This window comes from Colletotrichum navitas (genome assembly GCF_030913465.1).
Source record: "Colletotrichum navitas strain CBS 125086 chromosome Unknown LY79scaffold_55, whole genome shotgun sequence".
Classification (NCBI taxonomy): domain Eukaryota; kingdom Fungi; phylum Ascomycota; class Sordariomycetes; order Glomerellales; family Glomerellaceae; genus Colletotrichum; species Colletotrichum navitas.
In genome coordinates, this window is record NW_026850601.1 from 1 (window position 1) to 27,409 (window position 27,409).

Consider the following 27,409-nt stretch of genomic DNA (forward strand, 5'->3'; position numbering starts at 1 on the left):
GGCCGCTTTCCCCCTTACCGTTAGCTCGTGCATTAGCCAAAGCCGAATTCAAAGTGAGGATACGGTATGCATGGGGCTAGTTGGCTGGAGAAGATAGAACAAATCCGGTCATCTTTCGCAGAACTGGGGCGTAACTGGCGGTGGTATCAACAAGAATAAGCAGGTGTACCGTGTCATCTCATCAAATACGAAGTCCGCACAAGCTATGCACTAGTCCACTATAGAAGGCGGTCAACCTACATACACACACACACACCTATGTAACCCTAACCCTTGCCACCTAACTTGCTGCTGACGTAAATGACTCCCCTGCATTTGCTACATCTGGATCCCTGTTTCTGCCAGCCCGCTCACCCCTTTCCAGCAGCCTGTGGCCTATGCGGGCTTCGTATTTGATGAGAGGATACGGTAGTAGGACAAATTCTTCGGACAATTATTAGCACACATTCCCGTATTTCCCCACCTTTGGAGAAGCAGAAGCAGATTCATCACCTCCTTTACTCCTACAAACCAAGGGTACCTGCCTCCAAACCCCCATATGAGACAATGGGATCGGAAGCAAAAGCTCGTCAAGTGACGGCGCTTTATGATTACTCTGAACTCGATTCGAATTCTCCAGATTGCCCCAGATGACTCAAATAGACTTTTGTCTGCGACTTAACACCTTCCCGTTAGAAGACGCGCCACCATTTTAGGCGTTATCATACACGTGGGGATCACCAGATTTCGACGAATGCTCCGGTCAGCTTACAGAGTCCGAAACGCGTCTTCACGATGTCGAATGCGATGGTCAAGTATCCAGGGTCGGTGAGACCCTATATGACTACCTTGATCAAATCAAGAAAGAAATGTCGAGCTCTTTCGAGGCAACAAAACGTCAAATCGACCCTCCCGCAGCCAGCCCTTCATACCGTATACTTCTTCCTGGCAAAACCTTGAATCTGTGGGTCGATGCCATGTGCGTAGACCAAAGCTGCGGCCGAGAAAAGTCCCACCAGGTTCAAATGACGGGTCAAATCTACGAAGCTGCCCGCAATGTCATCGTCTAGATTGGCAAGGCGAACCCTAAAGAGAACGTCTCCTGGGTTTTGAGAGACTTTATCCCGGAAATACGGAGGGCGGCTCGCTCAAGCCAAACGACCGCCCTGTTGCAGAAGACTGGGCCCGAGCTGGACCACTTGCAAGTCATCAAGGCGTTAGGGAAGAGGTTGTGTGATCGATGGCGCAACTCATATACTGATTGCTTTGCCTTCTTCCTCAAAAAGCGATGGCTCACGCGCGGATGGGTGGTTCAAGAAGCCGCCTTACCCGAGCCCAAGAACATTGTTTTGCAATGCGGTAATGAACAGTTCTCATGGTCTCGTATCAACCAGTTATCAGCTCTTATATTAATGTTTCGCTGTGATGATGAGCTCAACGAATGCCTCAGTGAGCGACTATCAGACTGTAGAAAAGGACCCGGCACGACCGATCGCTCGTGGAACCCGATACAGAATTCTTTGCCGGCCTTCAGCGGCGACAGCGTCATCCAGCGAATGGCTGATTGGCAGAATCATCGTTGGAGAACCGCTACAGATAGTGAAATCCGGCATGCCAAAGTCCTGCACACATTCCACCGGCTGCGTATCTATCAATTTGAAGATCCGTTGGACCATATTTACGGCGCACTCGGTTTAGCAGCGATGGCTGTGCCACGGGTTTGAGACGGATCTGGGACGAGGTGGAGGAGTGGGTGGCAGATCCAAGGAAGCTGTTTAGGACACACTCGGTCGATTATCTTCAGCATGTTGTGATAGAAGGAGGTAGATGGGGGAGTGGAGACAGCACGATGACTTGACTTGACTTAATTTTCTGCTCAGCAGCTATGCTCGTCAAGGTTCGGTCGACATTAAAGCGCTCCCGGGTGTTTATCCGGCCTGCTGTTCGCTATTCCCTGTTGTGCAGTTGTCTGTCCGGAGCTCATCTTCTTTCCCGCTCATGGAAGGGCGTCGTTCATGCTTATTCGACTAATCGTGTGGATGTTGTGTTTTCGTATCTTTGGTAGATTGATGATGTTTAGACATTTCTGCGCAGCCAAAGAGGTAGTCACTCATCGCGGCTGTGAGGTTTTGTTTATCGACAAGATTGTACTTATTATGTAAGCACGACGTGTGCCTCGTTTTGCCCTGCTCAGATACCCCTCGATCCGCTCTTTTTTCCGGCCTCGAAAAGAAGTGGGCGGAGGGGTGCATACCTCCGCAGCATCCCATCAGTCCTCTCTTACCGGCTGCTTCATTCAACAAGCCAGCATGAAACCCACCACATGCAGAAGATGCAACACAAACCGGATATCCAAGAATTCGTAGCCGCCAGCAACGAAGTCCAAGTCCAAATCCAAGTTGACCACCTCCAGCGATCGGGTGACAACCGACGTGCTCCTGGCTATCAAGTCCGTCCACCTCGCCAACATCATCATCCACGAGAAGAACCACGAGTATTGCAAGTACCGACTACGTGACCAGGTTACGAGGCTATGGCTGTACGAGACGCCCGAGGGCGGCGAGGGCCAGTCGTCTATTACGTATGCCACTTTCTCCAATGAAGGCTGCCATTAGGGGTCAATTGTGCCTAGCATTCAAATTTGCCTGCCTCTATCCGTATCTATCTTGCACTGACCAAGCGCCTTCAATTCCGCTTCAGACCAATAATGTTCCACTCCGACAGGTCCACCACGATGCACCCCCCCAAACCCTCATAGCAACCCACGTACGCCTTCAATCCCGAACATTTATCGGAGACGGGCGAACCCGAGATCGTGGCGAGATACATTGTGAGGGGTTGCTAATAAGTTTCTGGCTAAAGATTAATCCGAAAAAAGAAGAAAAAAACCACCGTGCTTTTCATGTAAAGATTGGGCTTTCCTACCCTTGATATGCGCCAGCGTCAACCTGTTGCCCCGTGCCATGGCTCTCGGCACGGGCCTGCATAAGGACTTCTTCCAGAAGTACCACATGCAGAAGGACAACCAAATCCGTCTTCTTCACTACCCGCCGGTCGAAGACAAGTCGCTGCGTGCCGGCAAAGTCGAAAGACCGGGAGCGCACGGGGACTTTGGCTCCATGAATCTGGACAAGGTCGGGGATTCTGAGGTGGAGAACCCAAACGAGGAGGGGGGAGTCGTCCCAGTGCCGCATAGCCCGGAGATGATTGTGGTGAACATTGGCCACTTCATGCAACGGTGGAGCAATGACACGTTGCGATCGACCATGCATCGTGGGCGAGAGCCACTGTGGGATACGGATGAAGGCGGTAGTCGCTTCACCTGGGCTCGGTACCAATACTCGATTGCTTACTACATAGACGCCGATCGGGAGAAAACAGTGGACTGCATCCCAAGCTGCTTAGGCCCGACCGGCCAAACAAGTACGAGCCGATCAAAGGCCGTGAGTGTGTTGAGATGCGCCTGAACCAGAGTGCTGAGAGGGGGCTTCAATTCTCAAGTTTGGGTGGTGCTCGCATTTCTTGCATGGATTGCTGAGCAATTAAAAGTCGCGCAAAACGTCCATATGTCTTGCAAATTCACCGTGCATGACAGGTCGCACTGACCAATGACATACCGTTAATGCTCGTGGGCTGATCCGATCCGCTGATAACTCGCGACCCCCTCTATTCGCTTTTGGTGATGAGAGCCGAGGATGATGCCTTGGCAATATTGAAAGTCACATAATAGGGCGGATTGCTGACAGGAAGCTGACCACACTCAGCATACCCCTCCCTCCCTAATTGTCCGTCGCAACGCGCCGCTGAAGAACCAAGGAGTCCCCTCTTCCGGGATGGTGGGATACGGTGAGGGAAATGCTGAAGAAGATTCCTGCGGCCGACAAGGGGCGCGCATGTCTACAGCCACGCGCGATTTCCGCTACGGGATTGCTCCGGGGCTCCAATTCTATTGAGCAGACGACAGGGGCTAAGGGTCTAGTGTATTAACTCTTGACTCGTGGTGGAGTTTCCACCTTTTGCAATCTGTTCCACCAGCTCTTCTTCTCCTTTCTTGCTCCGCAGCGGCTCTAGATCTAAATCCGTGGTGTTGCAAGCCTGAGCGAGTTGAGACGAACCAGCGCACCGCAAGGCAAGATCAAACATCATGGCCTCCGAACAGCCCGAAGATAAAGCAACGGCACCAGCGCCGGCACCTGCGCCGGCGACTGCGCCGGCGACTGCACCGGAAACTGCACCGGAAGCTGCGCCGGAAGCTGCGCCGGAAGCCGCGCCGACCGAGCCACAGCAGACTACTGCTTCGGCTGAGGACGCCGCGGGAATTCTCCCCGCTGAACACTGGGTGCAGGCGGCACATGTCAGTCGACGCCTTTCCTGGGCTGCCCGCAATGCCGCTGCAGAACGCGATTATTGACGACCCGCTAGGACGCTGCCAACAACGACGATGCCGACTCTGCGCTGGGCGATGATGCCGCCAGCTCTACGGCCTCGATCGGCTCGACTATCATGCAGTACCGGAAGATCCACGGAAGAACGTTTCATGCGGAGGTCGGCGATGCTCAGTACTGGTAAGACCGCGCGTTTGCGTCGTTTTGGGGTGAAGCTAACGCATCGCAAAGGGGAACCAACGACGAGAAGCAGAATGAGGCTTGGGATATCAAGTAATGCGAACCTCTCGACGGATCCAGTGTGATGGGCTACGAAACTAATGCTGGCCAGTCATCATCTTCTCACCTTGTCAATGGGCGACAGACTTTACTTAGCACCACTTGACAAGAGCAAGGTAAGTAAACAACCAACCAGCCAGCAGCTCGTGACAACCACCTAATCTCGCATGGCTAACATTTTTTGTTAGTTGAAAAAAGTTCTCGACGTCGGGACAGGAACAGGTGAGGCATTTACGCTACTTCGATGATCGATCTTGATGCTGACTTGGACCCCCAATGCAGGTATCTGGGCTATGTGAGTATAGGGCTTAGGGGAAAGCACTAGCAGGGGCTAACAAGCACCTAGCGACTTCGCGGACGAGAACCCTGACTGTGAGGTCATCGGCACCGACATCTCGCCTATCCAACCTAGCTGGGTACCCCCCAACTTGAAGTTGTCAGTAGCTCGCTTCCGCGACATTGCCATCCCGATGCTGACATCCTACAGTGAAATCGACGACTGCACTCGTGAGTGGACGTTTGAGCCCGAGTCTTTTGATTACGTGCACATTCGTTTCCTCGTCGGAAGCATTGCAGACTGGCCGGCTTTGTTCAAGGAAGCGTACAGGGCTCTTAAGCCCGGCGGCTACCTCGAGAGCTTTGAGGTTTCGCCTATGATCTTGAGCGACGACGGGACCGTGCCGGAGACCAGCGCTCTAGGCCAGTGGGGCAAGTTCTTCGAGGAGGGCGGCCGTAAGATGGGCCGATCTTTCCGAGTCCTCGACGAGGGGATGCAGCGGCTTGCGATGGAGGAGGCTGGCTTTGAAAACATCAACGAGTGGAACAACAAAGTACGTGTCACAGCTTTGGGCTCGGGTCCGTCTGCTAACAAGCAATTATCCAGGCTCCGATTGGCAACTGGCCCAAGGACCCTGTCAAGAAGGAGATTGGCGAATGGGCACAGCTGGCCCTCCTCTCGGACATTGAGGGCTACGTCTTGTTCATGGCGAACGTAATGAACACTTGGAGTCGCGAGGAGATTCTCGTCTATGCCGCACAGCTTCGCCGTGAGACCCGATCCGGCAAGCTTCATGGCTACTACCGCCAAAGAGCAGTTTGGGCACAGAAACCACTCAAGACCGATGCATAGGACACTGTTGCTCGGTACATTTGAACTTATTGAAGCTAGCAAGCCAATCAATAAATCCATTTTTCTCAGTGTGGTTGGACTAGTGCACCCGAGTCAGCCGGTGAATAATATGTGATATATCGCCTTAGTGACGCCCAACCTCCGTTGTGACTACCTAAGCATATATAGTCAACAACTCAGACACCATTGCTTGAACTTCGGGGTTCTATTGAGTCGGCGATAACCAGTTATCGTAATATGAAACCGAGAGCTTGAGAAAAATTCAACAACATGAGGTTTATCTGCATTTATTCTTGTTAGAATTAACGCAGTAAAGGGGATAGTCGTGCCTAGCTAGTTATTGGTCAGAAGCTACTTTGCGAATAGAAATATGCGAAATACTGTTTATTAGTTATTAAATTGAAGGTACACAGTCAAAAACCCTCTTTCTGCGCTATTCCCATATTGCTTGATTCGCACCTTAGATGCTCCATCCAAAGGAATTTCTGTATGGACATTGTGAAGGCGGCACTTAGCGGGGAATAACATACCTCTGAGATAACCTATTTGCATTGATGCTTTGAACGGTTCGATAATTCACTTGAATGAACTACCATATCCTCTCAGTAGATTCGTACACCGCACTGACCACGGGCTGCTGGATAGGGGCTAGCGGGCTGGCAGAAACAGGGATCTAGAAGTGACAAATGCAAGGGTTAGTCAACGTCAGCAGCAAGTTTGGTGGCAAGGGTTAGGGTTAGATAGGTGAGTGGGTGGCTAAGCTGGCTGACCACCTTTCGAAATAGGCCTAGTGGGTGGTCTGTGTGTGCGAATCTGCTGAGAGGATACGGTAGGAATCTTGGAATTACTTCGGGCTGTGCAAGATATGTTGTTCAACACAAGACATGGCCATACAATCATGCGAGACGCTTTCCCCCTGCCTTTGATAGTCGCGTCATCACTTCGTGGACCACCTCTAACGATACCTAGTGGTTCAGCGGCAAAACTTGGCTTGATTGGCCAATGAATATAGACGTCAATGCAAGAACGCACAATTGCAACAGCATTGAATGGTTTTCGTTCTCCAGCTTGCAGCACGAAGGAAGGAAGGCTAACCGGGTGAAGGTGGGTTGCATGCCGGTGACCAGGCTTTGTGGAGTGTCGATCGTCAGATTCGGAGCTATCTCTCCAGAGCCAAGACATGGACGGCTTCGGGCTAGAGTACTGGTGGTTAATGGGGCAGAGTATGGCTTGCATAGGAAGGGAAACGGGAAGGGGAACTGCCTGGGCATAAATGAAGGACAAGACCCATGGTTAGAAGAGGCGCGGACCAGGGAAATATCATGACGAAACAGGGCGTGATGACAGCGTGATGATTTCACTACGTGTCACCTCCTAACAACAAACGCCAATCAGCGAGGGCGCAAGACTAATAACACACAGCTTCCAAGCAGTAACTTGCGCTTAGGAGCTCTTGTTTATACAACTGATCTATAGCCACCATTTCCCCGAAGCTTGACAGCATGAATTCTCTCCGGCAGCAGTCGGTTAAGTTGCAGCGTTGTCTTCTCCCTTGTCTCACGCGCCAATCTTTCATCTCCTCGGTGTCATACAGAGCACCGAGATCAATCAATTCCTCTTATATCAACACATTTCAACACCGGATAAAGAGCAGGAAAATGTCGTCTGCCGTCACTCCTTCAAGGCAGCAGTTCGAGGTCACCTCTGGCGCGACCGATGCTGTCTGGGTGCACACCGACAAGCATACCAGCCGTGCCAGGCCTGAGGCCAAGCCTCTGGCCAAAGACACAGAAGCTGATGTCTGCATCGTCGGATCGGGCATTGCCGGCGTCTCAGTCGCCTACGAACTGGTCACTCGCGGCAAGCAGGTCGTCCTCCTTGAGGCGCGTGAGCTTCTCTCTGGTGAAACAGGCCGAACGAGCGGCCATCTAGCCAACTCTCTCGATGACGGATACCTCGAGATTAAGAAGAAGCACGGGCACGATGGTGCCAAAGTCGCTGCCGAGAGTCACACTTGGGCTCTGAACTACGTTGGCGAGGTTGCGAAGAAGCTGGGTATCGATTGCGGATACAGAAACCTGCCTGGTTACACGGTCTCGCAATTCCCCAGAAGCGATCCCAAGCACCCCAAGGACGTGCAGAGCATCCGTGACGAGGTCGAGTATGCCAAAGAGCTCGGCATTGAGGCCGAGTTTAGGGAGGGCCTGGCCATCAAGGGCTGGTCGTCTGGACCCGACCAGCGCGATGGTGCCATCTGGCACGGCCAAGCAACCTTCCACCCGACAAAGTACGTCAACGGCGTCCTGAAGTTCCTCCTCCAGCAGCCCAACTTCAAGTGTCACACGCAGACGAGGGTCGTTTCTGTCGAAGAGCCGGGCATCGAGATTCTGGGTATGGGCAACAAGCACGTTGAGGTCAAGACGCTGAACGGCAACACCGTCACGTGTAATCACGCCGTCCAGGCGACCAATGTCCCGCTCCAGAAGCTCAGTGTCATCGCTGAGATGGAGTTCTACCGCACGTACTGCATCGCCATCCGCATACCCAAGGGCTCTGTGGAGGACTGTCTTATTTACGACACCGCAGAGGAGTACAAGTATGTGAAACTGACGGAATGTGACGAGAAGGACGACTTCATGATTGTGGGAGGCATGGACCACAAGGTTGGACAGGAGCAGACGACCGGTCGGTTTGAAGAGCTCGAGTCTTGGGCTCGGGAGCGGTTCCCCCAGGCCGGCGCTGTCGATTACCAGTGGAGTGGGCAGATCTTCGAGCCCGTAGACTACATGGCGTTCATCGGACTCAACCAGGGCCAGAAGCGCACCTTCATCGTCACCGGCGACTCCGGCAACGGTCTCACGCACGGCGTGATTGCTGGGAAGCTCATTGCCGACGAGATTGACGAGCAGCCCAACACCTGGGCAAAGCTGTACTCGCCGAAGCGGCTGGCTTCCATCCTTGCATCGGCGCCGACGATGGTCACTCATGACCTCCAGATAAATAGCCAGTACAAGCGGCTCCTGCAGTCCGACATCACTGACATTGAGGACTTGGGTCGCGGGTGCGGTGGTGTTCTGAACCCGAAGCTGTCGAAGCCCGTTGCGGTGTACAAGGACGAAAACGGCAACGTGACAAAGGTCAGTGCTCTATGCCCGCACATGAAGGGCGTTGTTTGCTGGAACTCGGTGGAGAAGTCGTGGGACTGCCCAGTCCATGGGAGTCGGTTCTCGGCAGAGGGAGTGTGCGTTGAGGGCCCATCGAAGGGCAATCTTGAGCCTATATCATGAAATCTGGTATACAAAGTTGGTTGATAAGGTTTTTGGTACTAGGAAATTGAATATTAAACAAAAGAGCGTTTTCTCATCAAACATGCTAACCTTTTCAACAACATGCCCATGGATTCTATCTGGCAATAAGTGACATACGCTTTAATGGCATATCAACGCCCCTAGTGTGAGAAACTTTGGGCCTGGCAATGTGCATTTCACATAATATTTAGTTACATGCCAAAGCAGTTATCAATGAATGAGAAAATCTCAATGACTCTCAAGAAACAAGTATTGTTGTAATGTTCTAGTATGTGCTTCCTTGTCACAAGCTAAGTATAGATTGTAAATTCCGGTAGAGGTCAACTCTACCTCTTCCGTGCCACTTTCACTCTTTGTAGTTGGCAATTCACGCATCGATTGTGGAAACAGCTTGGACAACTAGGACTCTTCATCTTCATACCACTATCCCCGCACTGACACTGTCATATGTAAGCAAATCAATAATCATTGCACGGCAACGAGCTCAATACTCACACAAGTACAGTATATATGTGTGTGTGTGTGTGTGTGTGTTTGTGTGTGTGAGTGAGTGAGTGTGTATACGCTCAGCCCCATCTTCGAATTAATTACTTGAATAATATCACCCCTTTCAACCCAATTCAGCCCCAGCGCGCTTCCAAGGCATTGTACACCGTCTGGTTGATCGGCAGCACGCTGCCGTGTCTCAGGCCGCTGGGGAACCCGGCCCGCGGGCTGGGGCTCCACCCGGCGTTGCTGGCGACGTTGGCCGTCTCGTACGGGCGGTACCCGTCGTCGCCGTAAAAGTCGAGCAGGACGTGGGCCTTGCCGGCGACCTGGTTGTCCCAGTAGGCGGCGGGGCCCTCGACGCCGCTGGCGATGATGGCGGAGCTCCCGCCGGGGCGCGTCCACGTGCCGAACAGGCCGTCGGTGGTGACCTCGACGAAGACGGTCTTGAGGGTCTCGTCCTTGAGGAAGCGCGCAAAAGAGCGGCCGTCGCTGGAGGTCGGCAGGATGTTGAGGTCGATGACGTCGGTGGGCGACTTGTCAATGAATGTCTCTGGGGTCGAGAATGTGCGGAAGTCGGAGGTGTAGGCGTAGCGGATCACGGTGGACCCGGGCGCGCCGGTGTGGTCGGGGTCCGAGGCGGCATACTGCGGCGCGGAGGGGTCAGAAGCCCGGTTGTCTTCTTGTCCAACGAAGCGAAAACGGCATGCAGGGAGAGGGAGGGGGGAAGGACTTACGAACTTGGACGCCCAGTGGACCAGGTACTGTTCCTTTGTCGGGTCCCAGATGGCATCAGGGGCCCAGACCATGCCGGCGCTAGCGTCCTCGACAACGACGAACCTCTCGTTGCCCCAGTTGACGAGATCCGTGCTGTCCCAGACGAAGATGCCCCTAGATCCCTGCCTTTGAGCGGCATCCCAGGTCGTCTAGCAAGATATGGTGTCAGCACACATCGCCCCATTTTGGTAACGGAGGTCCGGGGGTTCACGGCTTCCCCTGTCCCACGCGCCATGAAAGAACGCCACAGCGGGCGGGGGTGCGCGAGAACGTGCCTTATCGATGTCCAGGTCGGTTCCGACAATAAACCACTTCTTGTCCTTGTCGGCGCCGCCGCCCTGGACGATGGCCGGGTCACGCACGCCGCCGGTGCCCTTGGTCGGGCGGAGCACGGGCGAGCCGCCGTTGAGGGCGCGGAACGATGTCGCGCTGTTACCTTCAGAGAGGTACAGGTAGACGTACGGGTCCGCGCCGAGGAAGAACGCGCCGAGGTATCCCGTCAGGTTCGGATCGGCACGAGGAGCCAGGGAGGAGGAGGCGCCGGTCAGGTCGAGGGATTGGTAAATCGGGCTGGCGACGACCGCGGTGGCGGCCAGGCCGGCGGCGCCGAGAAGGGTCTTGAGCGATACCATGATGGGTGGTCAAGAGGAATGGAAGACTGTGTTGCGGGTGCGCCTCGATGGCTATCGCGAGGTCACTCGAAGGGGAAAGAGGCACGGGGGAAGGAGGGGAAGAGACAGCTTGAGACTAGGTCGAGCACACTTTATCATGTCCCCCCCCCCCTTCTGAGCTTTTAGCCCTTGAACGCGATTCAGGGAAACGCAATGATGGTACTTGACCATCGTCGAGGGCGCAAGGGACCTTCTCATCTCGCTGAGTGGGAGATTCATGGCGGGAGCAGGCGGGTATCAAAGTACAGCAGCAGCAAAGACTCATCATTACGCCGAGCCAGGGTTCGCACTGCCGGGATAGAGGACCCCGGCACCACCCTAGTACGAGATGCGCACATGGCGGGGACCACAGGGCCGGGGCCACTGCGTCAAGCGTGTTGGTAAGGTTATTTAGACTGCGCGCCGGCGGGTAGGTGTACGACGCAAGGTGAGGAATGGTTATTAGAGTATGCGTGCGCGTGTGTGCTTGGCCCAATCGAACTATGGTCACGCGGGGACCGACGAGGCAAACAATAAAAGGTAATCAACAGGGGAGATGGCTCCCAAAAAGGAAGCTAGCTCGTTTGGTGTACCACGGAACACGAGGAACGACTCGATGCAGAGCGCTTGAATCAGGCCAAATTGCAACCGTTGGAAGCCGGTGGGCGGGTGTCCACACGTCATTGCCGCCCCTCCCTTTCGGCACGTGGTTTCTCGCCAGGCACGAGCCGGTAGCGTTCTTTCTGGGGCTGTTGTCAAATAGACAAGGAACGAGCGCTCGAGCGCTGATTAGGTAGGTAGTCAACCGCCGGGCATGTTTCCAGATAATCCCATGTGCAATTGGGTTGTGGTGTGGGGTAACCAAATGCACCGCTTCATTGGCGCGCATCACTTCTTCAGCGGCGGGTCGACGGAACGGGGCATAATTCGAACGGGTCGGGGGTCATAAAAGTGACATACTATATACGAGAAATAAAGGAATACGTATGTACTTGTGAAGTTTGGAGAGGGTTTAGAAAAAAGAAGTATTCGTAGGTGCGCGTATGTGAGGGAAGAGGGAAACGCCCCCACGTGCGCTCCTCGTGCCTCGGAAATGCCCTGCTCCCGCATCTCTCATTTAAAGACACTGTCCGACCCATGTTAGCATCATCGGACTTCGTCTTGCTTCGTCTTTTTTTCGCATGTCTCTCTCAAGCCAAGCTGTCACGGGAGGCCTTCCTGAGCAGATACAACTGCAGACGAGAGATGAGGGGAAGAACAGAGCGAACGTACCTGAGAGTAATAGGCATCCTTGGCGGTGCACGTCAGGCCAGTAGCGCACTGGAAGCTTCCGTTCCACGTCGACCCGCCGCACTGCCCGTACTGGGGTTGGGCTGTAGAGGTCGCGAGGGCGAGGATCTTGGCGGCAGCGTGTTCGGCGGCGACGACGATGTAGGACGAGGGGTTGGTTGTGACCATGCCTGGGAAGATGCTGGCGTCAACGACGAAGAGGTTGTCGGTGCCGTACACCTTTGTGTTGACGTCGACGACAGAGTCGCCGCCCGAACTGCGGCCGTCCTTGGTGCCGAGCTTGTTTGTCCCTGTGGCACGCAAGCAAGCACATTAGTGAGAGTTTAAGAGTAGTCATGCGGTGACCCAGCAACCCGAAGGTAAAGAAAAATGTGCATGGTTTTTGTTTCGTTCCGCAGTGGAGCACGAGGAGAGAAGGCAGCGGGAGGACTCACCGATCCAGTGGTTCGCGCGGCGGTTCGAGTAGGAAACGATCATGTTATTGACGTAGTCGCGGACCGTGGTGCCCGGCGGGGGGAAGTTCCAGACAAGGTTTGGCACGCTCTTAAGTGAGGTCTGCAGGTTCTCGAGGCCCTTGATGACGGCTTCGACGTCATTCTGATCGCGTAGGTAAGGAACCGTGGAGACGACAGTGCCAAGGTTGGCGCCGATGGTCATCCTGCCACGGGATGTGGCGCCGCGGCCGAGGTATTGGCTGATGGTGATGGCCTCTGCAGAAATGTTAGTCGTTAAGGGACAAGAAAGAGGGGAGTATGCTCTGAACAAGGAGGATAGGGGGCGTAAGGGTTGACTTACGGCCATCGGGGACGCCTAGGCTGCCCTCCATGCGGGCCGTGTACTGCAGTTGACGGGTGATACCGTCGGAGCCCTTGATCTCCTCGAAGAACCTAGCTTGGGGGTTAGTAACGACGGCGTGGGTAAGGGCGCGAACCGCTCCAACTCACAAAGGTCCGATGTTGGGTGCGGACTGCGCCAGGATGCCGCTGCGCTTCTGGAGGTAGGCGTTCTTGTCGGTGACGTTGGGGTCGGTGTACGCCTGGTAGAAGTCGTAAGACTGCGTGCTCGGGTGGCTGACGACGGAATCGGTCTACAATTGAGTAAGCATTACGTCCCAAACTCTACCCACTTTATCTGCGGAACCCACGTTGGTGTGATCTTCCAGGTTGTAGCCGACAGGAAGGTTGATCCACGACGAGTTGGCGATCATCGTCGGTCCGTCGACGGAGCCCTTGACGACCTCTAGCTGGTCTGTTGGGCCGATACCGCTGCGCAGCAGGATTTTGGCGCTGCCAAACGTGCCGGCGGACAGGACCACGCGGCCCGAGACGGGGGTTACGTTCACTGTGCCGACGAACCCGCCCTCCTGGTACGGCTCGACCTCAATGCCAGTGATGTGGCCGCCGCGGCGGACAACACGCTTGACGGCCGTCTTGGTCCACAGCTTGAAGTTGCTACGTGTGTTCGCCGAGACGAGATACGTGGCCATGGGGCCGCCGCGCTCACCTCCAGAGTACATGTAGGGCGTCTTGCCAAACGTGCGGTTCTTGGAGTTGGGGTTCGCGTTAAGATCAAGCTCCTGCCAGCCTCCTGTACGCAGGCCGCTGGCGATGGCATTGAAGCCATCTGTAAGGTAGATCTTACCGTCCTGGGAGGGAGTGGTGGTGCCGGGGATGCGGGAGAAGACGCGGCTTGTTGCACCGGCGACGTCGCCCGACTTCCATCCGTTAGGGAAGTTGTAATCCCAATCCTGAGCATACGGCTAGGGATGAATCAGTATATGGAATCACGATACATGGTTGGCCCGACTCACCTTCCACCAGAGAGCAGCGTTAATGGCGGTGCCTCCACCGAGAACACACCCAGCCATTTGGTCGGTGTCCTGGCAGGCGATGCCAGCCGAGTCGCGCCAGATCTGGTTGCACAAACCGGGTACATCGAACCTGGTCAGGTTAGTGCCCTCGAGCCAAGTAGGCTTCATGGTGCCGCCCCAGCGGCCGGAAGACGGCGGGCCCTTCTCGATCAGCAGAACGCTCTTGCCTGCCTCACTCAGCTTGTCGGCCAGAGGAATACCGCCGGCACCCGCACCGACCACGATATAATCGTACGTGCCGGAGGGGACAGGAACGCCAGTGGGACCCGTGGGAGGCCGAGTTGTCGTGGACGAGGGCGGGGCGGAAGTGGTCGTAGCACCGCCACCACCTCCGCAGTTGCCAGTGACGGTCTTGGTCGCGAGGGCAGCCCAGGCAGAGTAGGACGGGTTTGCGATGCTGGCATCCGGGACGGCGCCGTGAATGCCTTGGTTTTCGTGCTGGACAAGGTAGACGTCGGCAGGGCAAGAGGGGTTGGTGGGGTTGGTGAATGCCTGCGCCCAGCCGAGGATGAAGAATCCGGAAGTCGTCGACACGCCGCCGGTGACGCCCTCGTGGTTCCACTTGAAGCAGTTCTGGCAGCGGTAGATGAGGGTGTAATGCGTCGCGTTGACGGTTGACGAGATCTGCGTGAGCTTGGCATCGCCAGAGTAGACTGAGGGCATGTCGTATGAGGCTGCCCAACGGAAGGAAGTGAGGACTTCTCCAGCGTTGGGCCAAGCAAGGAGGAGAAGTTGGTTAGTCATGGAGCCGCCAAGGGAGAGACCACACCAGCCGGTGCCCTGGCCGTTCTTGGAAGAGCATTGCTGAACGCTAGATGTCAGTCAAAGACGACGCAGGTTGACGTAGCTTACGTACCAGGTAACCGATGTATTCGTTGGCGTCCGTCGTCAAGGCGTCTTGGGGCAAGGCAAAACCGTAGGTCATGCCTCCCGCAGTCTGAGCATCAGTGGCGGACCAAGTGTTGAAGACAATGCCGGTTCCCGGTTCGGTCCAGACAGTCGGGGTGTTCGCCTGGGCGGCTACTCCATTAAACACTTGGGCATCGGCATTAGCAGTCAAACCCTCGACAATAGATGCGAGAACTCACATGGCGTAGCTGCCAAGAGGGCTGCTGCCAGGGCGCCGATACGGCTGAAGTACTTCATGGTGCTGGACTTCAATGTCAACAAAGGTCTAGCATCCAGAACCACAGCTCCGAGCCTCAGTGAACTGGAAGGGACTATCCGTCATTTAAAGAGCCCAACTGCAACTCCTGACAGCCTTCTCGGATGCTGTCCCGAGTCGGCATCCCGGCATCTTCCACTTACCCTCTTGAGATAGCAATTTATCTGTTTGCCACAGCTGGCACATGACTACAGGCTTCCACAGCCCGGCTCGACCATCCATGAGCCATGTGATTGGGAACGGATGCATGATTCACAAAAGCGCCGATAGGAGGAAATGTTTGTCCCAGGTCCTCAAAGTTTAGCAAGGATGACAGAATATGGGTGGAAGTGGGGGGCCGGACGTCTCTGCTTCGGAATGTAACAGTGCTGATTGCCATTGTTGGTCAAGCTTAATGACCAGGGTTGACCCGGACACATCAATCTACAAGAAGCAGCGGGAGAAATCAGCAACCAGATGAAGGGGCGAATGACAACGTGGTGAGACGGGCGGAAGATGCGCGAGTGTTTGCCCTTGATACGAACCAGGGAGTAAATAAGCAAGAAAAAGGCCGAGGGAAGAATCAGAAACTTGCGCGGGTCGAGAACGACGTTTCTCGACGTCGTCAACGGTCAACGTTCTCGACGGCTTGGGATAGACGTTTGCGATGCAATGTCCCACGACTCACCCTCGAGCAGCCAAGTGAGGTCAAAACAGGCGTGCAGCACATCGCCAGGAACGGGAATGCGGAGGCAGCAGGGCGCTTCCCTCGTTGCGGTGCGGCGGCAATTCGATCCGGTTTTCCCAACGAACTGGGGTTCAGGCCGTGTATCGTTGGCCCAGGTCCAGGTTCGTCAGCTGGGCACATCTTGGCCTCTTGTCAGGGGTAGAAGACCATCTGGATGCCACCTTTGAGGCATATTGACCATGTGTCTGCCTCTCTGCGGAGTGTATGCTGCATGTTATTTGTCGATCCCCTGTCCGTGTACCGAGACAACGCCACCGCCTAGGCTTCTTATAGATTGCACGAGATAAATGCTTCAGAAGCAAACGTTTGCTTTCCACGTCCCTTACATGCACACGGGTATTTGGAGAAGACAGCGAGCAGTGCCTGGGCTAATGGACAGGCCGTGTCGAGAACGATCCAGAGCTCCCGCCACTTCTTTTCAAGATAGATGAATTTGGAGGACGGGTAAGGATGTTCTCTGCCAAGAGGTGATGGTACGGGTTCGTGCGTCTGTTAATCGTCTTTTGGCGTGTCAAGATGTCTGATGGAGGGGGGCGACAAATGGCAGGCGAAACCCGGTTAATCTGAGAGAGTTAACGCCGAACATGGCTCATTTCGGCTCGCTGCGATGGGACGGTGCGGCGTTGCCCCGCCCGAGACCAAGGTTGACAAAAAGTCGGCAACAGTGTCGATTGGTGAAGCCAAGCTATTGTCGTGGAGGCTTGTTGGAGAAGGGAGGTCACACCTGCACCCAACTCAATTCGTGGCGGGCATGGTAATATATGAAATTTTCGTGTTGGCGGGCCGCAACGAAGAAGCGGGATTGAGCTCCGAGTCCAGATCCATCGCCTCGACGGGGGGTCATCCGTCCCATTTGTCAGGACGATGGTGTTCTCGGCGGGATCGTGGGCGGGAGGCAATCTGGAGCTTCAGTTGAGAATGAGATGGATGCAACGGAGGCCTTCTCAAGGTGGCTTAGTCGGGCATCTGTAATGGTGGCAAAAGGACAAGTCCGGATGACCAATGTCGTGACAAGTCGATTATGAATTGGTATGTTAAAGCCTCATTGTATTGCGTGTTGTTGTGTTGAAGATGGATGAGATGGAGATGAGAGACAGCGGGTATGACTAGAGCAAGAACGGATTTATTCGTCGTCCTTTCCTTCTCCTCCGGCAGACTCAGAGGGGAAGGGCCAACGTAGGGGGCCAGTGCGATTGAGTGATTCAGGCAAGAGCGACACTACATGTACAGGCAGGCCGTGGGCCAGCAGTACCTTTCCCTTGCTGCGTGTTCCAGCCTAGAAAAGGGACTCGCTTACATCCTATTGGATAGTACAACAGAAGGTGTGTGCTGTGCTCCCTCCCCACACTCTTTCCGTCAGTGAAGATCGGTTCTCTGCCAGATCAAAAGGGAAACAACCTAGAACAAACAACAGGACAAAACAAAAGCAGAAACAGAAGGCGTTTTCTGCAAGGTTGTTGGCTGACACAGAGAGACATATCAGAACAGAAGACAAACAAGCGGGGGTACATACACGATACAAAGTCTCGTCGCGAGATAAAAGCAAAAGAATTGATCAGTGGGAGGCTTGAACTCCCGGCCTTGGCATTACACAACATTCCAGATGAAATATTAGTACCACGCTCTAACCAACTGAGCTAACCGACCAGTTTGATTGAGTTACAGTGGGATCTACAGTTACCATCCTATATTTCTTTACGAAGCGAAACGGATTCGCTCTACATTTTTTTCCACAGGAAACTCAGCAAGACAGCAAAGCGGTTTCGATGCAAGGAGTAGAAGAGAAACAACCTGAAGCAACACTAAAATAACGCGACAAGACACGGTCGAAGACGGATTTATTACGACAATTCAGCCAAGGGGGGTACAACGCAGAAGTAGCGACCTGAAGCGTAGAAGAAAAAAGCCAAGCCAAGCTAGACCTATCCGTACATGTATTATAGTATGTTTTTATGAGTAATTCTGATAATTTTATATAACCCTAGCCAAAACAACGCATGCCATGCCACTCCAATGCCCGCTATGCAATTCTTTTTACAGTGTATGCGTCTATGGGGAACGACCAGTCGCGGTCAGGTGGGAAAAAGGAGAAGAAAGAAAGAAAGAAAGAAAAAAAAAGTCAAGAAAGTTACAAAACTCCCAGAAGAAAACAAAATCGGCCCGTGCTGTAGGGGGGGGGGGCCTTTACGAGTCGAAGATGGCCCCGTAGGCGGGAATGCCCCTGCTCTCCAGGCCGTAGACGACCTTCCTCGTCACCTTCTGGTTGGAGATGATGACCACCGCCTCGCAGGGACCCGTCTTCCTCGCCACCGCCGCCCCTGTCGCGACGCTCCCCTCGCCCTGCGCAAGCCCCAGGGCCCGGCGTCGGCTGGCCTCCCAGATGCGGTAGGTGATGGCGACTAGGTCGGGGCGACCCGTCTTCTTAGTGTCGATGATGACGGCGTCAGGGTCGGCCCGGTATAGGGTGTCGATGACGGCCTGGCCGTACGTCTCGGCGGGCCGCTGCGTCGACCAGACGATGCGCACCGGGTGGTCTGGCTTCTGAACGAAGAGGCTCAGGCAGGGGCCGATGCCGGAGCCCGTGGCGACGACGATGCACGGCTCGAACATGCCGGCCACGCGGAGGACGCCGTACTGCGGCACGCCGCGCGTCCACATCTTCTTGGGCGGGTTCCTGATGATCTTATCGGTCCAGTCACCGGCGTTGGACACGAGCACCGAGAACCCCCTTTTCCCAACGTTCGAGAGCCCTTGCTGGGCCTTCTCGGCGTCGTCGGCGGTCCGGGGGGCTGCGGGATTGGGAATCACGGCGAAGGCGTGCGTCTCGCGAAGGGGCGCGTCGGTGAGGCGGACGGCCTGGCCGTAGTGGACGTTGGCGTAGTCGAAGTTGAGCTTGACAACGTGGTCCGACATGGCCTCGGCCTCGACGTCGCGCAGGCGGAGGCGCGTCCAGGGGTAGGCGACAAGGAGGGTGATGGCGATGAGCATCCAGAAGGACGGGGTCGCAACGAGGGCGGCGGCGTACGGGACCCCGGCGGTGCTGTTGCTGCTGCTGTCCTCGGCGAGCATCATGACGAGGGCCCAGAAGAGGAGGATGACGGACCAGCCGAGGAAGCGGTGGGTGCCCTCGAACCAGTTGTGCAGCAGGACGCGGGCCCGCGGGTGGGCGAAGCCGATGATGGCGGCGAGCAGGGCGCAGATGAGATAGCTGTCGAAAAGGATGTAGGCGCGGACAGCGTTGGGGTTTGCAAAGTCGCCCGTGATCACGACGAGGAAGGCCACGAACCAGAAGAAAGAAGCGACACCGCAGCCGCTGTGGATGCCGCCGTACGAGTAGACCTTGGCCAAGGCGCGGCGGATGGCGAGCGGCGTCCTAGCGGCGGGGAAGAGGACGAAGACCCTGAACATGGCGTTGACGGTGTGCTCGTTGCGGATGAAGAGGGCGGCGAGGATGTTCGCCGAGACGGCGGTGGCGCAGGTCCCCGGGGTGAGGCGAGACGAAGGGCCCCCGAGCAGGGACCGAACAACGACGAGTACGAGTGCCGCCATGTTGCCGAGAAAAGCGAGTGTGAAGATTCGCCTGTAGACGGAGCCAAAGTTCCAGCGGAGGTAGCGGTAGGCGCGGGTGCCCTTCTTGGAAGGGACAACGACTCCGTCCTCGTCATTATCATCGTCTCCAACGTCAGTTGAACTGGCCGTTGTCCAAGACGTCTCATGGTCCCGGTTGGTGCTTTCGGGCGCCACGAGAGTGCGGGAAGACGATTTGTGACTCAAGAGAAAGGCCCTCGCGGGAGCAGTCACGTTGCATTCGGAGGTCTGCTCGTTGCCTCCTGTCAAACTTGTGTGGTCTTGCTCGATATCTTCGCCCACGGGAAGAGTTACGGAGGAAGACGTTGTAAAGGACATGTTGGTAAGTGATATAAGAGAACCTAAGACCATGGATCAGTGTCACGATGTAACGACGTCCCACATCATCTTCTACTCACAGGAAGAGGTCGAGGGGAGGAGATGTTGAAAGAAGGAGAAACCGGGCCTTAGGTATACAAAAGACGACGCTAGAGATATGGCAGAGTGAGGCGATGAGAGACGTGCAAAAGGAAATATAATCTTGAAGATGGACTACAAACGGAAAAAGGAACTAAGAAGGGCGAAAGAAAAAAAAAAGCAAAGAGGATGGGATAGATGAAGTAGAACTACTTGGCAGTGTGTTTTGATTCCTTGTGCGACTAACCAACATGCCATCATGAGCTGAGGGAGGGCCTTCATGGTCCGATATATACTGCCCCTCTTCATGATCTTTAAGAACAACATCTTCAAGGGCCCGTCACATGTGTCGCATTTCGAAGGCTACGCGCGCCACGACCTGCGGCAGCGAACACGACGAAGCGAAAATAGAACCCAACGGACGTTAGGCCTAATCCCGCCGAGGAGGAGTCGATTAGCAACATCGACAGTGACATTCACAGTCATGGTAGTTCTCCGATGCGGTCACGTGGCGCAGGGGCGGCGGCCCTTCAAGGCAGGAGAGAATTCGACGCCGCATGGCTGCGTTGAGAGAGGGAAGGAGGGGGGGGGGCGGACTGCGGCTGCCGTCGCAGTGGGGGCGGCCAAGCCGGCCACCGCGTCTCAAAATAGTGGTTGACGACGGGTTCGGAAAGGCTCGCGTTCGGATTGGTCGTAAGATCTGGCACTATCAGTTCTTTCCTCCTCAGCAACAGCCTTGGTTGTGGAACGTGGCGCGCGGGGCAGGATATCTTAGTAACAGGCTGCATCACGGACGCAGGATAGCAGCTCAGCGTCGACCACAAGCCTAGAGGGCCTGACTGTTGAGGGAGACGGGCGGTGGAGCCTGCGCAGCCTCCAGTTCCGTGTCTCGCTCGATGCCCACTTGGCGGCTTACTCTAGGAGGGCGGATACGTTATCGGGGGCAGCCGGGGGGGGGGGGGGGGGTCGAGCTATAATGAGCGTTCGTTTTGGAGAATCCCAGAATGTCAAGACAGGAAACCAGAAATGGGAGGGGTGGAAAAGGCCACGAGATAACCGGTTTTGTTTCTAACGTCTCCATGAGACAGAAACGTTCCCCTTCGTGTCCAGAGAGTCTCAGAGACACCATAATGGGCCATCTGTTTTGGAATCAGAGGCAGACACCTGAACAAGAGAAGCCTATTGAGGTCGTGAGACAACTTTGGCCACCTCTTATCGCCCATCTATCTAGTGGTTCCAGCAAAATTGCCGCTATAGTGTGAGCGGGAAATCTCAGATACGCGCGGACGATCGAAATGGGCTCAGTGGCCGAGAGTCTGCCAGCCGAAAAGGATCCGAGTCTATCCATGTCTCGCTGGAATAGGTGCTATTGCGGGAACTAAAACTTGACTTCGCCCCTCGTGCCTGGCCGACGAAGACATGATGTTGGGAGAATGCTAAAGCTACGTATCGATTTCCCATCCTGGTCCTCCTCTTCCCCCCCGGGGAAACAGGAGGTTGTGGCCTTTGAGGAAGATGCCGACACGAGGCGCCGAAGGTGGGACGGCATGAAGATCCACGCCAAGTTCCTTCTCGAAGTCGTGGCTGAGGTGCCTGGAACGCTGATTTCGCTGTGCTGCGGGATGGTGCATGGCAGGCTTGGGCGTTGGGAGACTGCACACATCAGACCACTGCCGATCGAACACGGCCAAGCAATATCCATTCAAGCCGGATGTCAAAACCCGATGGCCGCGAGGTAGGACTGGGTTCGATGCTGCTCGCCCTTCAGCGCGCTCGGACTCCAGCTGATGTCCCCTCCCCCAGTGTGGATCTTGTCTTGTCTCGCCAAACGCGCGAGGGGTGAGCGAGAGAAAAAAGCAAAGATGGGAACCCAAGATCTGGAGAAGAGAGAGAGAGAGTCGGACAGAGAGCTGGTGGAAAATGACGGCACGGGCAAGGGAGGTACCTAGAGAGAGAGGGGCGACCTCTTTCGGAAAGGCTTCCTCCCGCCTTGCGTCCCGGCGCTTGGCCGAGACTTTTCTGCCAGTGTGGAGGCCAAGTGACGTGACATCGGTCGGCAGAACCCTAAATAGATAATAGCCCTTTGTCTGTGAACAAGAGCGCTCGGCCCGGGCGATGGCGTGGTACTATTTTGACCTCAGCCGGACTTGTCACAAAGTCCATGTGAGATGGATGTCCTCATCGGATGTGGCCCCTCTAGACCAACGTGCCGTGGCGCGGCGAGTTTGGAAGCAGGGACAACAGAGACATCGCGGGATGCTTTTTGTTTCCTTTCCCTTCACGACCGACAGGCTCCCCGGGGTGCCCAGGGATTGCGCGGAAAGCCCGCCACAGCTGTAGGCCGCCTCGGTTGCCGGCGAGGCAAGGGGACGTGGCTGCAGCAATACATATTATATTGTATCGTCATTGAACACGTATCGTGCGACATGGAATCGCCCGCGGGGAAGAAGACGGACTAATCGGAAGTCGTCGTTATATGCTGCAGCGACTCGGCTGGATCAACATCCACAACTCAGGATATCCTTGCCGGTGCCCCTCCCGGGCGATCACTGTTGATCTATAGTCAACTATCGTCAGGTTCCCCCGGGGCGGCGACACTTGAGCTCCCGAGCCCAGCACTGCCCTTGGGTTGATTTGTCGATCCACGCTGTTGAGGGGGGGGGGGGGGGGGGTAGTATTCGGCTCCGGACGAGAGGGACAAGGGGGAAGGAAAAACAAAAAGGCAACCCAATAGCAAGAAATAGCCCCGACCCTAAAGGAAGCTGCTATTTCGAGGGGGGAGAACACTCCACAATGCCACCATCCTGTCCTGGTTCCAAGACGTCATTGGCCCAACCAGCTGCAGTCTGGCAGCTTACGGAGTACATCCCTCTCTACTCTTTGATTGACTGTGTTCGCGCTGGGCTGCGACCACAGGCAGGGATTTCCAACATCTTACCCTGGGTTATTCGGCCCATAAATGCTGGGAATAGTTCTCTCTGCATCCGCGGGATGATTCGCTGTTAGCTTCCAGGGCCGTCCGTCCACCTGCTTGCATGTGCTGTGCCACAACCACCGAGAGAACAGACCTGGAATGCCTACCAAGCGAAGCAACAGAATGCAGTCCGCTTGCTGGCAAGATCTGTCTTCCAAGATGAGAAATTATTGATAAATGATTGATCTAAGTTTATCCATTCCCCATTTAGTCGCCGACCGAAGGGCACTTTTTGTACACTATTTCCGTCCGCAATCCAGACAGGAAGGCGAAAGTCTCCAAGATTCGGAGCCATCTCCATTCAGGGCAACGTATCTTGCGACTTTGCATGCGTCTAAGATCACTGAAAGACACATGGCAACTTCTTCGTTTCACGTTTGCAATCGATATTGGTACAAGTCCGAGTACATCAGTATATCAAACGATGCCAAGTTGGAAGTCACCAAGATTCAGATCATTACCTTCAATACCTTCCAAAGTGCAGACGGAGCCGAAACGTCGAATGAAGATACCAACCTGTGAATTGAGATCTGAGGAATTGGTTAGTTCTGCGCGTCGAACTTCCAGGCATTTTGTGTGCTTCCCCCCACAGGTGAATGAAACCCACGAAGACCACGCTGTCATGTCTGGTGAACCCCGTGCTAACCCCCCTTGAACCGTTATGTCCCTCGAGTTACGACATAGGTACTCACACACACTGGCTGTCCTTATCCATACGATGTTTATAGCCATCCTGTAAGGACGGAACATTCCAACGTCATGCATCTCGGTACCCTGACAGAGGGTACGAATACAGCAGCTTTGGTCTGACCAACGCGGTTCGTTCGCCTTGCTGAACCTTTCGTAGTGCCACAAGAGAGACGCTGCATATGAGAGTGCTAGACTTTAGAACTTGACTGATTCAAGTTGGAAATAATTGATATCTGGATTTGCGCATCAGAGACACCTGGTCTTCCGATATTTTCATGGCAAGCCTAATGGTCTGGAACGATACAAAGGATTTTCAGATGCCTCATCTTGGGGAATCAAGCAAAAAGGAAAACCAACCGACAACTGTTCTGTTGCAAAGGAAAAGATTTGATATCGTGCCTTTTGTTTTTCCCCCTTTTTCTTCTTCTTCTTCTTCTTCTTCTTCTTCTTTTCGTCGAGACCAGAGTACCCAAGCTCGCTCTCCTCTCCACGCTTTGGTAGAAGCCGTCGGCTTCGTGCCGAGTGGTGCTAAAAGTCTCCGCCCTCCGAGTGGTTCGGTTCAAGAGACTTGGCCATGGAGGTCGCCACGATCTCCGTGGTCCGGGTCGTCCGGTTGGAGCCCGTTGTGCTTGACTTTGCGATACTTCCACTTGCTGATGGCGCGTTTGGGACTCATCGCCTTCTTGAACTTGGTCCACGTCCCCTCCCTCTTCGCCGCCGCCGGCGGCAGCTCGTACTCGCAGTCCTCGAACGGGTTCTCGCCGTGGTCGTGGTCGTGGTCGTGGTCGTCTTCATCGTTGTCGTAGTCCCAGTCCCTCTCGGCCTGCTCGTTCTGCTCCCTGAAGTCTTCCCCGAACGGGTTGCTCTCCGAGTACGCGTAGTCGTCGTCGTCGTACGGGCTCGTCACTCGCCGGCGGAACGTGGGACTTCGCAGGGAAGGTGTGGCCGAACGCGGCAGCCAGAAAAATCGGCGCTGAGGTTCGTCGGCAGGCGGCGTGGGCTCCGGGATGATGGTCGTCATCATCGAGGTGTCAATCGTTTGCCTCCTTCCCTCTCTCCTCTAGACGTGGAAAATCGGTTAGCCTAAGCGTGTAGGTCTCGGCGAGAAGTTTGGTGCTCACAGGCGCTGTTATCTGAGCCTGGGAGAAGGCAGTGCTCTTCTCGTCAATGTCCATGGATGGGTTTGTCGTTGTCTCGCCTTGGCCGGGTTCAAACCCGTGTAGCATAGCGTAGAAGTCTCGAGGATGAGCAAGAGATCTCTGGAAGCCCCGAGCCGCAATATGTACTTAGTGTAAAACAGTGTTGTTGGAGAGCTATTCTCTTTTTCTGGTGTATCAGGCACTCTACTGAAGGTCGGCTGTGGAATGGAAGTCGGGGGGGTAATGGCGGGGAAACGGGGCCGCGAGCGGGCATAGCCAGCCACCTATATGTATGCTAAAGTATGTTGCCAAGGCGGTCCGTCTTAAGGTGGCACAGGTCACCTATGTGTATGCGTAGAAGAGCAATGTTCCCAGGAATGACGATTCTTTGATCTCATGTCCTGGTTTTGGTTTGGCCTCTCATTCGATCTCGATGCATAGACTAGCATATGAGATGGGAGCTTTCCTTTCCTCGCTCTCTCGAGGGGAGGGTTGTTTCCCCTCCAGCATGACACGCTATGGTGCGCTGCTCTCTAGGGCTTCTGGACTGTAGGTGTTGTTCACGACTAACGGGAAGAATTGGATGGAACCATGGTCGGGGAATATCCATGTTGACGGCACTTTGTTGGCACCGAGCTATGGGCGTGAAACGGGGTCCTTTTCCGTCCTTGTATCCAGGGCTGTCCCGTCGGCGCCGATGTCGATCAGTCAAACCTATGCGGAGGCGAGCCGATCTGTATGGGCAGCCCATCCGCTACCTAGTCGCGTCCTCCTCAGTTTCGCATAAAGAACTAACCATCGATACAAGGTATGCATGTTGCCCACGTCGCACAGCCACGTTTGAGTCCAACTCAAGCTTGGATTTTGTCTGCCCACAAACCTCTGCGTGTGTTGCTATAGAAAGAAGGCCTCTCGACAGGCGCATCATGCATGCAAATGCCTGCACAACCAGTAACTCTGATTGATCCGCACCCGTTCCTCTGTCTTGCATGAAAAAATCCCCGATGGAGAAATTCCAGATGGGAATTCTACCAATCCTTATTCACCTTTTCACCCCGGCTCTTCCGATCCAGTCTGTGCACTGACGACACTCTCACTAGTGAACGGGTGGCGACGATCACAGACCTTGTGCAACTGACTGTATTTGGCGTATTTAGTAGTACACGTCTAGTTCGCTAGAACCTGACCGGCCACCTTGTAATCCACTGGCCAAACCGTCCGAGCGACGAATACTAGATAACCCCCCTGGTCGTTCGGGAAATGAGCATCAACCTTTAAAGGGGGGAAACCTCGGTCTCGGACGATGGTTTCCTTCACACCCTCTCGCAATGACATGAATATCGCCAAAACAGGGACGGAAGGTATAGTTTGTCAGAATACGTGTTCCGGTTCAAGAATCACCACAGACCAGGATTGGACCCATGCCCAAACCTCAGACACCATGCCATTCCAGGAACAAGAGCAAATAATAGAGGAGAAGGTTTCTGACGGCAGAACAACAACACCACCGGGACGTGCCAGCGGCGCCGCCAATGAAGGCGATGTCGAACAAGGCGAACCCGAGCCCCCTGCTGGCCTCCGCGAGAAGCAGCCCGCGGATCGACTTAGTGGCCGTCAGATTTTCTACATCTTTGGGCTCGACGGAATTGGCGCTGCTGTTATTTCCGGCGGGATAAACTTTGCCATCGCCTACGGTAAGCTTTCCCAGGCGCCCCAGAAGGAAGCCTCCTGGTAAACGGAGCGTGCAAAGCTTAAAACTGGCTGACACGAACCAACCAGGCATGTATTCAACCCAGAACGTGGACCTGCATCCCATTCGCTTGTTCCAGCTGCCCAACACATTAGCCGGAGATGCAGCGGTCACCATCCTCATCCAAACCACAGTGACATGGTTCATCGAGCTTGTATTGGTCGAGAATGACATGAAGAACGGTGCCGTTCGGCCAATAGACTTTGTCAGAGAGCCCTCGCGCCCGCTGTTGCGATGGCTGATGCTGCTGGATCGGAAACAAGTAACGAACCCAAAGAGTCGCGCTGGGTCACATACCGACCATGCCGTCCGAATTGGTCTGATGTTTATCATCTCTTTCCTCATTCTCTGGCCTGCGTCAATCGGCATCTTGTCTACCATTGGGGAGCGCAGAGCGGGCAGTGACTGGGACTGGTACTTCCAACGGGAATGGGCACCTCAAGTTTTCAAGGCAGTTTTTGGAGGTCTATTGGCGCTTCTAACAACCCCTGCTATGGTTTCCTTCTGGCTAGTTAGAGAGGGGTGGCGATTACCAAAGGGAGAGTCATTGGTGAGCTGATGAATGGATCCTGTTGGCGATGGGATACCGCAGGGTTAGCCCGATGTTCAAGCGCGCCATGATGCCACACACTGTTATTCACGATCTCTTCACGCGGCGTTCATGATATAAGGCTTCGACAGCTTGTGCTAGGATGTGGTGTAAAAGGACAAATTGTTTCACCTTGTCTTCTGGGCTGTCTCGTTCATAACTACAAGCTGAGCTCTGATTTACAAACCGGACGGACTAGAACTTGCAAGTTACTGAGTTTCAAACTTTCAATGACCTT

General features: G+C 54.7%; 9 protein-coding genes and 1 non-coding gene across 10 annotated transcripts; 5 read left to right on the plus strand and 5 right to left on the minus strand.

Annotated features, from left to right (window-relative positions):
• Positions 1–848: 848 nt before the first annotated feature.
• LY79DRAFT_692221 (uncharacterized protein) lies at positions 849–2,103 on the plus strand (the record flags this gene model as incomplete). The annotated part of the gene is given in 2 exon segments (XM_060564762.1): positions 849–1,037; positions 1,050–2,103. The coding sequence occupies 2 exon segments, from the start codon at positions 849–851 to the stop codon at positions 1,701–1,703; spliced, it is 843 nt and encodes a 280-aa protein (XP_060411407.1). The 3' UTR covers positions 1,704–2,103.
• Positions 2,104–2,720: 617 nt separating this feature from the next.
• LY79DRAFT_304715 (uncharacterized protein) lies at positions 2,721–3,503 on the plus strand. The gene has a single exon (XM_060552299.1). The coding sequence runs from the start codon at positions 2,943–2,945 to the stop codon at positions 3,444–3,446; it is 504 nt and encodes a 167-aa protein (XP_060411408.1). The 5' UTR covers positions 2,721–2,942; the 3' UTR covers positions 3,447–3,503.
• Positions 3,504–4,123: 620 nt separating this feature from the next.
• LY79DRAFT_671785 (methyltransferase domain-containing protein) lies at positions 4,124–5,772 on the plus strand (the record flags this gene model as incomplete). The annotated part of the gene is made up of 9 exons (XM_060563962.1): positions 4,124–4,333; positions 4,402–4,544; positions 4,596–4,637; positions 4,696–4,759; positions 4,832–4,865; positions 4,926–4,938; positions 4,990–5,079; positions 5,131–5,473; positions 5,527–5,772. The coding sequence occupies 9 exons, from the start codon at positions 4,124–4,126 to the stop codon at positions 5,770–5,772; spliced, it is 1,185 nt and encodes a 394-aa protein (XP_060411409.1).
• A 1,658-nt stretch (positions 5,773–7,430) lies between these two features.
• Positions 7,431–9,059, plus strand: LY79DRAFT_671786 (FAD dependent oxidoreductase; the record flags this gene model as incomplete). Its single annotated transcript, XM_060563963.1, has 1 exon — positions 7,431–9,059. One exon carries the CDS (start codon positions 7,431–7,433, stop codon positions 9,057–9,059), a length of 1,629 nt encoding a protein of 542 aa, XP_060411410.1.
• A 254-nt stretch (positions 9,060–9,313) lies between these two features.
• Positions 9,314–11,423, minus strand: LY79DRAFT_561485 (arabinosidase). The gene is made up of 4 exons (XM_060558410.1): positions 10,619–11,423; positions 10,304–10,492; positions 9,576–10,213; positions 9,314–9,520 (listed from the first exon to the last, which is right to left on the minus strand). Exons 1-3 carry the CDS (start codon positions 10,973–10,975, stop codon positions 9,701–9,703), a joined length of 1,059 nt encoding a protein of 352 aa, XP_060411411.1. The 5' UTR covers positions 10,976–11,423; the 3' UTR covers positions 9,314–9,520; positions 9,576–9,700.
• A 573-nt stretch (positions 11,424–11,996) lies between these two features.
• On the minus strand, positions 11,997–15,689 carry LY79DRAFT_304780 (fungal cellulose binding domain-containing protein). Its single transcript, XM_060552300.1, has 10 exons — positions 15,462–15,689; positions 15,242–15,303; positions 15,010–15,188; positions 14,094–14,957; positions 13,428–14,042; positions 13,228–13,370; positions 13,079–13,170; positions 12,718–12,993; positions 12,266–12,573; positions 11,997–12,119 (listed from the first exon to the last, which is right to left on the minus strand). Exons 2-10 carry the CDS (start codon positions 15,297–15,299, stop codon positions 12,111–12,113), a joined length of 2,544 nt encoding a protein of 847 aa, XP_060411412.1. The 5' UTR covers positions 15,300–15,303; positions 15,462–15,689; the 3' UTR covers positions 11,997–12,110.
• A 1,908-nt stretch (positions 15,690–17,597) lies between these two features.
• Positions 17,598–17,692, minus strand: LY79DRAFT_t197. Its single transcript has one exon. It is a non-coding gene; the product is annotated as a tRNA-Ile (tRNA).
• Positions 17,693–18,229: 537 nt separating this feature from the next.
• On the minus strand, positions 18,230–19,951 carry LY79DRAFT_520783 (tat pathway signal sequence; the record flags this gene model as incomplete). Its single annotated transcript, XM_060555278.1, has 1 exon — positions 18,230–19,951. The coding sequence occupies one exon, from the start codon at positions 19,949–19,951 to the stop codon at positions 18,230–18,232; it is 1,722 nt and encodes a 573-aa protein (XP_060411413.1).
• A 4,301-nt stretch (positions 19,952–24,252) lies between these two features.
• On the minus strand, positions 24,253–24,868 carry LY79DRAFT_671790 (uncharacterized protein; the record flags this gene model as incomplete). Its single annotated transcript, XM_060563964.1, has 2 exons — positions 24,253–24,753; positions 24,815–24,868. 2 exons carry the CDS (start codon positions 24,866–24,868, stop codon positions 24,253–24,255), a joined length of 555 nt encoding a protein of 184 aa, XP_060411414.1.
• Positions 24,869–26,273: 1,405 nt separating this feature from the next.
• On the plus strand, positions 26,274–27,141 carry LY79DRAFT_592185 (uncharacterized protein; the record flags this gene model as incomplete). Its single annotated transcript, XM_060561385.1, has 2 exons — positions 26,274–26,526; positions 26,612–27,141. 2 exons carry the CDS (start codon positions 26,274–26,276, stop codon positions 27,139–27,141), a joined length of 783 nt encoding a protein of 260 aa, XP_060411415.1.
• Between the last annotated feature and the right edge of the window lie 268 nt (positions 27,142–27,409).

Bases quoted from the DNA above. Each gene is read 5' to 3' on its own strand.
- LY79DRAFT_304715 (XM_060552299.1), top strand. From the start codon at position 2,943: ATGGCTCTCGGCACGGGCCTGCATAAGGACTTCTTCCAGAAGTACCAC.
- LY79DRAFT_561485 (XM_060558410.1), bottom strand. From the start codon at position 10,975: ATGGTATCGCTCAAGACCCTTCTCGGCGCCGCCGGCCTGGCCGCCACC. The intron at 10,493-10,618 runs GCACGTTCTCGC...ATATCTTGCTAG, and splicing joins CCGACCTGGACATCGATAAG to ACGACCTGGGATGCCGCTCA. The intron at 10,214-10,303 runs GTAAGTCCTTCC...TCCGCGCCGCAG, and splicing joins TCCACTGGGCGTCCAAGTTC to TATGCCGCCTCGGACCCCGA.
- LY79DRAFT_304780 (XM_060552300.1), bottom strand. From the start codon at position 15,299: ATGAAGTACTTCAGCCGTATCGGCGCCCTGGCAGCAGCCCTCTTGGCA. The intron at 13,371-13,427 runs GTGGGTTCCGCA...ACTCAATTGTAG, and splicing joins ACCTGGAAGATCACACCAAC to ACCGATTCCGTCGTCAGCCA. The intron at 12,574-12,717 runs GTGAGTCCTCCC...TGCGTGCCACAG, and splicing joins CCGCGCGAACCACTGGATCG to GGACAAACAAGCTCGGCACC.